Source organism: Astatotilapia calliptera, chromosome 5 (genome assembly GCF_964374335.1).
Source record: "Astatotilapia calliptera chromosome 5, fAstCal68.1, whole genome shotgun sequence".
NCBI classification, from domain to species: Eukaryota; Metazoa; Chordata; class Actinopteri; order Cichliformes; family Cichlidae; genus Astatotilapia; species Astatotilapia calliptera.
In genome coordinates, this window is record NC_137426.1 from 16,399,622 (window position 1) to 16,410,453 (window position 10,832).

At 39.5% G+C, this 10,832-nt stretch overlaps 1 protein-coding gene across 6 annotated transcripts; it reads right to left on the minus strand.

Moving 5' to 3' along the window:
• Positions 1-1,735: 1,735 nt before the first annotated feature.
• Positions 1,736-9,968, minus strand: LOC113022301 (uncharacterized). 6 transcript variants are annotated; one of them, XM_026167542.2, is made up of 6 exons: positions 9,598-9,968; positions 7,494-7,663; positions 7,308-7,391; positions 5,854-5,904; positions 5,669-5,707; positions 1,736-3,284 (listed from the first exon to the last, which is right to left on the minus strand). In XM_026167542.2, the coding sequence occupies exons 2-6, from the start codon at positions 7,596-7,598 to the stop codon at positions 3,216-3,218; spliced, it is 348 nt and encodes a 115-aa protein (XP_026023327.1). In that variant the 5' UTR covers positions 7,599-7,663; positions 9,598-9,968; the 3' UTR covers positions 1,736-3,215. The 6 variants fall into 6 exon arrangements, with proteins under 6 accessions (XP_026023327.1, XP_026023325.1, XP_080157874.1 ...); XM_026167540.2 differs by having other exon boundaries at positions 7,494-7,710; positions 9,598-9,937; XM_080301748.1 differs by lacking the exon at positions 9,598-9,968 and adding an exon at positions 9,507-9,527 and having other exon boundaries at positions 7,494-7,710.
• Between the last annotated feature and the right edge of the window lie 864 nt (positions 9,969-10,832).

Below are 10,832 nucleotides of genomic sequence, written 5' to 3' on the forward strand. Positions count from 1 at the left end.
AGGAGGCCAATCTATGACTGATAGTGTTCCTTTCTGTGATTTGTACCCAAATTTATATTCATCAATCCATAAGCCCCATTGACACCGATTTTTGGTCCAGTTTTTGTGTAATTTGGCATACCTCATCCTTTTCTCCTCGTTTCTGCCTTAAGAAGGGCAGAAAACCATTTCTGATGAGGCTTGAACACTAAATAAATCAGCTAAAGCATAGGTGTCAAACTCTGGCCCGCAGCCTAATTACATTTGGCCCGCGAAGCCATACCAAATTATTATCAGAGATGGCCTACTGGTATTATACAGCTAATATATATATCGTTTAGTATTAAGCTTTGCTTGTTCCATATTCAGTTTTCCAGCAAAACTTATTTGATCCATAAGAAAAGATTCATTCTTATATCTGGAGGAAGATTTTTTTTTCAATAAATATTAATGTTAGCCTGCAACTTTGTTCCAGTTTTGAATTTTGGCCCACTGTGTATTTGAGTTTGACACCCCTGAGCTAAAGGGTCAGGTATACCCTTCAGGTCCTGTATCAGGGCTTTGCTGGATTTTCTTTCTAGTAGATCTTTAGGAGTCACCTTGTTGGAGCAAAACTAGTATTTGCCTGAAAAACTGTTATATTTTGTAGATTCAACTAAAGAAGTCTTTGTTCTTTTTAAGCGCCCAAAGATACTTACAAAGAACTTATAATTGGTTATTTGCCAAGTTGTCTGTTATGTGTAGACACAGCACTCTTCATCCCTTGAGTTAGGTGCCTTTTTTATGCGTGAATGATTCCCAGCACAGCGTTTAGTGGTTTAACGAACAAAAACATTTCTATATAAATGGTCAGCTACAAAGACTGGATTGAAAGTAGCCAATATCCAAAGAAAAACTTTGAAAGACCTTCAGAAAACCTGGAGAACTATTGCTCAAGTCCACCTAAAAAATTACAAGAAAGTCTGGCTCCTTGTATGCAAAATATAGAAATGATGGTGACTTTTGCACAGTACTGTATTCATGGGGAAAAATACTACATTCACTTTTTCTGGTGGCATGCAGCTAGTTCTGAATTAATGTTTCTATTTGAAAATCTCCCATTTCGTTTTTTTTTTTTTTTTTAAAGATTTCTGAATGCAATGGAGATGAACTGAGTTTTATTTATAGAGTTCTTACAGACTGGGAGTTACCACAGTATGTTAGTGTGGACAAGTCTTAAACCACTTTGTTAACATTTTCTTAAGTAGAAAGTAGCTTCAACAGAAAATGTTCATTAAGCACCACAAAATAAATCCCATGCACTTTGTTGCATTGAGGTGTACGTACTGTAGCTATGTAGCTGCATGCTTTTAGAGGTAAGTGAAACAATCCTTTAAAGGAAGACTGTAAAATTTGCAACAAGATATGATGCACTTCCTCTCTATGAAACTAAATAAAGTTAAACTTGTTTAATTGATAGACCATAAAATGCACTCCCAATACCTTCAGTACAACGAGGTGTTTTGTTGCTATAGCCTTAGTCGGTCTGGTATGGCCGGTGCCTGAAGTTAGCCATAACGCTTATGTATTTCAGCACTTTGTGGTTATTTGCTGCCATGTATTAAGAGTGTCACACATACAATTTACAGTGTAAGAATCAGAAAATACATGATAGAATAAAAATGAGAAAAGAATAACAATCCCCACCCCACCCCCAAAAAACAAAAACAAGTATTTCATGAAGAACTGCACCCTAAAAAGCAAGTATTTCATCAGGTTGTTGTAAACTATTGGCTGCATTTTATTTCCCAGGAGAGCAAACAAACAAAATCTCACTTCAGTTTATATCAAATACAGTTAAAAAAAAAAAATTATACTGATGCTTTTATTTGTACTCCCCGACTGGAGTGTAACATCTGCTTCCACATGTTGGCCTGCAGCCCTGAAAACCTCGTGTTTAATCGTACTGTATATCTGCACAAAAACCTGTGTGTGTTTGCGCGTGTGTGTGTGTGTGTGTACAGTAATTGTGTATATCACTGTTGAGGGAGCGAAGGATTACTTTGCAGGAGATCATTTTGTGTTACTGAGGTAGAATGAGAGATTAAGAAGCTGAAGGTAACTGAGGTTTAAATGAGGTCTTTGTGTCAAGGCATACTGGTAATGTCAAATACAGATCAGAAATGCACAACAAACACAGCACCATAATTATTTCTGAGTAGACAACATGTTCCTGAATAGTTTTGTACCTGAGGTTTCAATATGGTGTAAAAGCACTGTTAATAGTGAAATCCTGAGTGAAAAAAAAATGACATGTCAACATCCTTGTTGACTAAATGATGTGTGAAGGGTTTCTCTTTTCTAAATGAAATATTCAAACAATTTCTCTCAAATCAGCTGCTGGATTGAAGAAAAACAAAACCCTGGATCCAATTTAATCTTCTTTTTTTTTTGTAAGGAGCCCCTGCCCCACACCTCAAATAATTTGATATTTCATTTTCAGTTTAAACCTTTCACACAACTTTCATCATAATGACTTCAGCGCACCATGTCTATATTGTAACGATGTTTCATACGAGGGTTTGTGATATTTGATTTAGAAACATGTTTCAATAAAAACAATTCAGTTTGGTTCCTTTGTTTTTCTTAACCAGTCTCATTTCAGCCAGCAGCCTAGTCCCCTCTCCATGCAACCGCCGCACATACGCGCTCACACTCGCTCACACGCAACCATGCACACTAAGGGGCTCAGGAAAGCTGGCATACTTGTAGGAATAGTTCAATTTTTATGGGAAATGCACCCTTTTTGTTTTTCCTTCACTGCTTAAAGTCACATGAGAAGCAGGCACGTCTAAAACGACCACAAAAACTGCTTTTACATTTTTAGATTTCAGAAATGAGACAATATGTGTGTGCGAGCTTCAGAGATGCTGCAGGTATGAACGGCATATTTATATGTGAAAATGGTATGTCTCAAGTGCATTTCCCAAAAAGTGGAACTATTCCTATTCAATAAACCTTACTGAAAGATCAAATACTCCAATGTTAAAACACAGTTTGCTCACCAAAAATCCAAAACTCTTAAAAAATTTATAACAAATCCAAGGTATCACATCAGGAGAAGAAATTACTGACTGCAATTACTTTTGAGTGTGTGTGTGTCTGTGTGTTCCTGAATCCCCATCACAGATAGGAGTCAGATTTAAACCCCTGTTTATCGGAGGCCAAACCTTGAGGTAGGTAGAGAGGTGCCCTATCTACTCCCCTTCCTCCTGTGCTGCCGCCTGAGATGACGAGGGACCCTCCTCAGCCTCTTCTGAAGCGCCCTGGAACAGCAGGACACCCAAAAAAAAAACAAAAACAAAAAAAACCCAAAACACTTTTTCACTTTGTTGTTATCTCTTTTGGTCTACTGACTCATGATGCTCAAGCACATGAATCAATACTAGAAAACGCACGAGAATACAAGAATGACTGTTAAAATCTCATGGAGCGATTGCGTGCGAGGAAGCAGGTTCCAGCTGTCAGACCCAGAAATGTGAGGAAGATGACGGTTACATCAGGAAACCAAAAAGACAGGGGAAGAGAACAGTTAGAGCAGGTTTCCCCTCACTATATTGACTCATTCTTCCCCTTCATGTGTGTGCGTCTGAGAAATGGAGTCTGTCTCAACGGTTTCAGTTCTTAAAGCATCTCAACCCCTTTGACAAACTGCTTAGTGGAGAGGATGCGATAAGACACACGAGGGGCATCAAGAGAACTGCCCCGCTTCGGTGAGAACTGTTGTGCAACTTCATTTGAAATTCAAAAAAAAAAAAGAAGAAGAAAAAAAAGGGCTAAACGAACCAAAGTTACAGAGAAGCACTTGGTGTCACAAGATGATGTTTCTGGCGGTTTATCTGGGGAATTTAGCAACGGCATCTGTGAATTTTCAAGAATTTGGCATATCCTCATGAAGTCAGTGTACATGAAGCGCAAGAAGCATGTGCATTGGCAGCTTTGCTATCAAATGTGCTAAGGTAATGACTTTTTAAGTGGTTTTATAGTTGCATTTTAGTAAAAATGTGCCAAGGCCTGAGAAGGTTATAACATACACAAATCCTAGGAGTACTGAACTGAAACACAGCATTGCGCAAAGTGAAATCCATATATTTAAAAAGAGCAGATACGCAACATGCAGGGGAGTAAAAAGGATTCATTAAAGACAATGTGCTTCAGTACCCTGGAAACAAGGCAGTTTCGCTTCTTGAAAGTCTTTCCCTTTTACAATTGTTAGATTTTGGGGCACTTTTCAGAAGATGGAATTATTTGGGATGTTCTTCCATGAACAGATACAGAAAAATATAAGGAAAGGCTTTATTTTGACACTAAGAGGCATTTCTGTTCTGTCACTGGTGTCACTTGCTACTTTACCAGTACTGCAATACAGATCAACAGTACTGCAAATTTATCAGGCAGCTAACTGGACACTTTTCAGAATATGGACCATGAGCGTTATGGTGACACTTAATGCATTAAGTGGCAGCTGAGTGTATACATATAGCATAAAGGACTTTACTGTTAAAATGACAAAGCCAGAGGATGGGATTCTGTGCCACGACCAGTTTAAAGTCAACAGGCTGCACATCACTAAGCCTAATTTTATATAACCCGCGGATCCTAGTAGATTAGCGGCTGTGTTTCCATCATGTCTCTCTCTCTATCTCACTTTTATTGCTATCAGTAAATCCTACCAGGACTAAAGGCAGCTTAAAAAAATAGTATCTGCAGCATCATGGAGGACATGTCAACACCATGTCATTTTAGGGACTTAAGTTTGTAAGTTACTGAGTATACTATATTAAATATCTTAAAGGGGGCAAATAACATTTAGTAGAAAATATTTATTTGTATTATATAAATATTCATCACTAGCTGGTGCAACTTTCTAGAAACCTTTATCTACTAGTTTCAAGCAGATTCAATATTTTAAAACTTAATGTTAGACATTTTTTTGTATTTTGCTCTTCGTTTTAGATATTTATCAATACTTGTGAGTAGACTGGTTATGTAAATGTACAGTGCATACACTACTTGCGCAACTGTTAATGTTTTTGTTTTGTTGTTTTTTACTCACCCTGTAGAGTTTGCAGGCCAGATTATAGCGTGTTGTTTTAGTTGCAGCTTCACTAAAAAGTACAAGGGACTTTTGAATGTAGTTTTTCTTTGATGATGAACTTTTGATATTAATAAATAAGATAAGCTATGCAAATCAGCACTGCAGGTCTCACAACATAAATGTAACTGACATTAGTCAAAAGGTAAATGTATGACACAAAATGAGATTTCTGCCCAACTGAAGCAGGGCTCACATTACACCACAGTCACAAACTCTGAAAGTGAGTTATAATAATGCAGATTACACTGCAAGAGACTTCAATGATTTGATGATTGTAAATGTTTTAAGGATTCCGCCGCAAAGCCACTGCTAAGTTTGTTAAGCCATAAATTTGATATAGTGGGGAACGCGGCTGTGAATGTTAAGTGGTTTACTTTATTTTGTGAAGTTGTCTCAAGCGTATCTTAAACACAGGCCCTAATTCCATTATTCAAACAGCGGCACTTTCACAACAACAACAGCGTTTCAGTTGTGGGAACCTGCGTCTCAAAGTGCTACATCAAAACAAAACCGGACCACCCTACTGCCCTTTAAAGATTTCGTTTTCCTCACCTGCTGTTCTTCAGTTACTTCTAGCACTACTTTCTGGGGCTGTGAAAAGAGAGGCAGCAGAATTAATTAAACATGAAGGAAAACGGGCCCTCAAGGACTGCTCAGCTCCAGCATACACAGACACCTTGGAGGCTTTGGACACACATTTACAATTAACTCCATGAATGTCAGTGATTGCTTCATACCCATTTCCTTGGTCGCCCACGTGGTCGCTTCTCTCCAATGGGCTCTACTTTCTGCAGAGGAAGAGAAAAACGGTTGAAAACACAAATCCTGTGGTTTTCTTTAGAGTATTGTAGTTTTTCAATCTTCAATCCAGCAGCCATATTTATTTGCTAGATACAGTTTCCTGTAGGTCAAGGGGGGAACACCCCTCTCAGGAGTGGCACCATTTCCTTAATTAAAGAAACATTTTGGTGAATACTTTGATGGGGCTGTACAACTCCTGTTGGTAAAGTCAACAGTTGAAACAAAACTTCAGAATTTAGGAGTTGTATGCATGTACAGTGCCTGCACAGATGAACAATATGCCAAATTAAAGTTTTCGCAGGCATCAGCATGTGCAAAGTTTACTTGGCAACCAAGTAAAATGATTTTAAACAATTAAAGAGGAACGTTTAAATTAATATTCGTGGAGTTCTTTTCTTTAAAATCATTCTGTTTTGAGAAATGTTCAGGTTGAAAACACAAAGGATGGATTTGTGTTATTTGCCATGTCTAATTGCAGGCTTACACATGAAATACCTCTCTCTGCCATGTTGTAACAAGTTTAACAAGCTCAGTTGCCTGACAATAACACTTCCCCCTCACAGCTAGTGATGAAGAATAAAAAAGAAATCTTGTGAGTCTGATGTCTCCTGACAAAACAGAAAATTTTCAAATTATATTTTTCAGCATATTTTTTTATGATTAGCCAAATAGTTGATCCACTACAAGATGTGGATCAATGATGATGATGATGATGATGATGTCACACCTTCTACAGCAAGTTTTCTTTACTTTATTTTTAAACTACAGTGAAACCTAATTTTTTTATATGCACACAAATTTCTGTCTAATTTTACAAGCAGCAAAACGATGAATATTGGTTGGTTTATATGGGAAAAGACTAATCAAATCATTCACGAGTCTATTGCCAGAAAATTGCTGATCTTTACAGTAAAATAAGTCTTTAAAGCTGGTGTAAGCAAGGTGGTGTAAGGAAGTCCATCCACTCTGATACTTCCAACCACTTATGTAATGTAATCATTGTTCCTGACAAGACAATGTTTTATTTGTCAGAATAATAACGCATGAGGCATAAAAACTGCAGTGATTTAACTTGAGCTTGTCCTTCTTTCTGTCTGTTTTGCAACCTCATTTTTGCCCCTGTGATGGCTGCTTTGTAGCCACAAAAGTATAATTGAATTAAATTGTATTACACACAAAAAAAACCCCTCACTAACACAGGTACATTGCAAAGTTAAGCCCACTAAGATTGCAAAGTCTGAATTATTTTTTAAAAAGTGCAGACACTGCCACTAAACCCTAAGCATCTGCATCCATTTCAGCTTTCTTATTATGCCAATTTCAATTATGTAATGTTTGGTTATTTGAAACAAATTAACTGTGATGAAATTATACTCTGATCAGTTTCAACCTTCAGTGCAGTTCTGGGGCCTTTGTTCTTGCTGCCTTTTGGTCGTCCTCTTGGCCGCTTTGGAGTTGGTGGTCCAACAGGCTCCTGTGAAGAAACATTAGATGCGGATCTAGTAGATGTAAACACGCCATCGGCTCAGTAAGGCAAAGCTCATCACATTCACATGCTTAATAAATGGAGTCCTACCTGCTGCTGTTTCCTTGGTCGACCTCTGCCCCTACGCTGAGGCTCAGGAGGTGACTGGGCAGTGCTTGGCTGAGGAGATGGCTCTTTGGTCCCACTGTTACTCATGCCTGCGTCTGTCCACCTGCTTCAAACTGTGTGGGCATCAAAGCCTGGAGCAGCGGCCTCGAGGGCTTAAAGAGGAGCAGAGTTGAGTAGCTGGAGATGCGAGCAAAGGAACCTGGAAAAAATGACTCGTTTTGAATGCAGCGCAGCAATCGTCTCTGACAAATTTAGCATAATCAGCTCTATTATACCACTTCAAATAATTTTCTTTTTGCACAATTACCACAATGAGTTCCAATCAGTGCTTAATGACATCATTAACAGGATAATTCAGGATCACACAGGACTCTTTTCCAAGAGCAAGCGTGGGAACTGCTTATACATAAGCCTTGGCACCAAGTTCATCGGAACACAGACAGGGGTCTGGCAAATGCAAGGAAACATGAGAATGGTGTGCAGAGACTAAAAGTAGCACAGATATTCACAACTCAATCTACCATCCAAAATCTGCATCTACTGAACTACACTCCCCACTTCCATCTGCCCTCTGCTAGGCGTTGCATGTTGTATGTGTGGTGATGCGACATAAAACTTGTGCAACTCAGACAATGATTTGCAAGAAATGAAAGACGCTACATGCAAAAACTTAACAAAAAGAATTGAAACTGCTAGTAAATTTACAGTTTGGAGCCTGTAGTGCAAAACTGGGAAATAAAGCTACAGCTATTTGGATAATGTAAGAGTCATTTAATTTCTTATAGTAATGTGTAAGGTTTAGGTGAATGTATTTGGTTTGGTCAAAAAGATAGATTTACAAAGTAAATCTGTAATCTCTAAATAGGCCTTTACAGCTGATTAACTGTCTACTCAATAAAATGGCGAGAAATGGCCCTCACAGCTCCTGCAGCCCTTCAGGACGTCTTCGTGTCGCTTGGACTGCCTGACCAACATTCAGGTGGCTATAACGTTTGCATTACATACATTTGCAAAAAAAAAAAAAACTACTTTTCACGTTAAATCGATTTTCACAACAATTGCCAGTTAAGTCTTTGTAAAAAATAAATTAATAAATTAATTTTAAAAAAATCAATAGGTGAATTATTTTGTCGACTGACTTGTTTCAGCTCTAGTTGCAGCCCATCACGGGCCTGATTAATAGCACTGGTACTGTAAACATTGTATATTCCACTTTGATCACTGGTCGAACCATTTGTAAACGTGATGGGTTTATTTCCATGGGTAGAACAAACAATAAATAACCACTTAAAACTGACTTTTGGTAATGTCCCAAGGTGGTCGCTTACCACAACGGGCAGCTCTGCGAGGAATGTGCCAAACACTAATTGCCAACACAGCCTATCAAAAACGGCTGCACCGAAGCAGGAAGTCGGAGTAATTTGAGAAATACGTCCTCGCTTGAAACGATTTAAAGCCAAACGAGACGCACGACGTCGTTTCGTCGCTTTTAAAACTCGTTTCCAAACAGCTCAACAGGCGACGTGCACTTCTCTTGCAGCAGCAGACCGTCCGCTCAACTAGTCCGCGTTTGGCAGTCAAGTACGGGACTGAATGTACTTTTTGCATATGGGCGGCAATTACAACCATAAAAACACATTCTTTTACAGCGTTTACCAAGGTGCGCGAGGCGCTCCTGAAGCGAAGCCGTGAGCCTAAAGCGTCGACTTGAGTTTGGTAACTGGCACATGCAAACGCCAAAACAACAGTCGAGCAACAGGCCAGCAGTGTTTTAAAGCGTAAAGTCGACGCTGACCAAACAACATCCCCCTGCTTCCATCACTTGCGCAATCGATCTCTAATGTGTTTGGGTTTTTGGACCGATAACAGGTTCGCCAAAGTGGATGAACCGTGTGCTAGAAAGAGCTGGAGGAAGAAGAAGGAAAAAAAAACATTGCCAAGGACAAAGGCAAGCAACACAGGTGCAAAACCTCTGCTTTCAAAAGCAGGACATACATTTAGGCTATAGGCTCCGTGTTCTGGCTGAGCAATCCTGCCCATGCAGCCAGCGCCAAATAACAGAGGGAGCAGAGGCGGTTCGACTTACCTTAAGTTGGTTTGCAGTTTTACCTGGAAGTTCACACACACTCACTCCACTTTGTGCTCCTGCACAACTATGAAAATCTTAGTGTATCGACCGTCTCATTGGCTGGAATGAAAGGGTAATCGCTCTCTCTCTCTCTCTCTCTCTCTCCCTCGCTCTCTCTCGCTCTCTCTCTCTCGCTCTCTCTCTCTCCCTCCCTCCTCCTAATCGGAAATGTGTGTGATCCCCCAGACGTCCAGTCACGAATACCCCAGATGCAGTATAGTGGGGGGTTGTAGCAGAGCTGTATGCATTGCATACTTTCTCTATTAAAGCATGTTTCAAGAAAGAACGAGGGTAGGAGGGTTGAAACAGCGGACCCCGCCCCTAAAAGCTCCCTGGACCACCCACTTAAGAGGGAGAAAGTCGGGCATCAGACAGGAGGGTCTGGTTCCGGGGTTCCCAAAGTGGGGTTTGGGGGCTGGGAAGTTCCCCAAAGAAGGGAGGAAAAGGTTCAGTTTGTTTCAGCAGAACAGAGTTGTGAGAGCAGACTGTCTGCACTGTTTCAAGCAAAAAGTTTCACTCTCTGTCCCTCTGTTATCTCCCCACCTACAGTGCTAAGAGATGTTAACTGTGTCATAAAGGAATAAAACATCAAATGGAGTTTCAGAAGAACAAAGTTTGCTCAGCAGCACTATCATATACATTTTCTTTAGGGGAAAATGTAACCCCGGCTCAGCTCATTTCAAAAACTGTGCAAAGAGCATTTGAAGTCATCAGCAGAAAAACTTATAGAGCACGCAAAAAGTTGCGATTAGATGCAATCTTTGGATTTTGTATTCAAGTACTTTTAACAAGTGTAGCCCAGTTATTAAAAAAATTATACAACTGTTTATTTTCAAATAATAATAATGAAATAATAATAAGTCAACATGGAGCATTTTTAGATTAAAAGGTCCCTTTCTGTGTGGATTTCTGCTTTACATGCTGCCTGTGTGCAGCTGGAAAAAAAACCCTAAAAATAATATATTTTCAAGATGTAACTTTTTGCATTTACACAAACTGATAAAAATTGGATGGAAATGTTTGAACCACCGCAGAGAATACACATTCCAGGGGCAGCTGCTGCTGCCACTGGACCGCTCACGGAGTCATGTCAGGTGAACACGTTGGCGTACGACCAAAATATAAAGCTTTAAGTTAAAAAAGATGAAGCACGGAGATTAGTTTGGGTGATTTGCAGTGTCACTTTCATCATG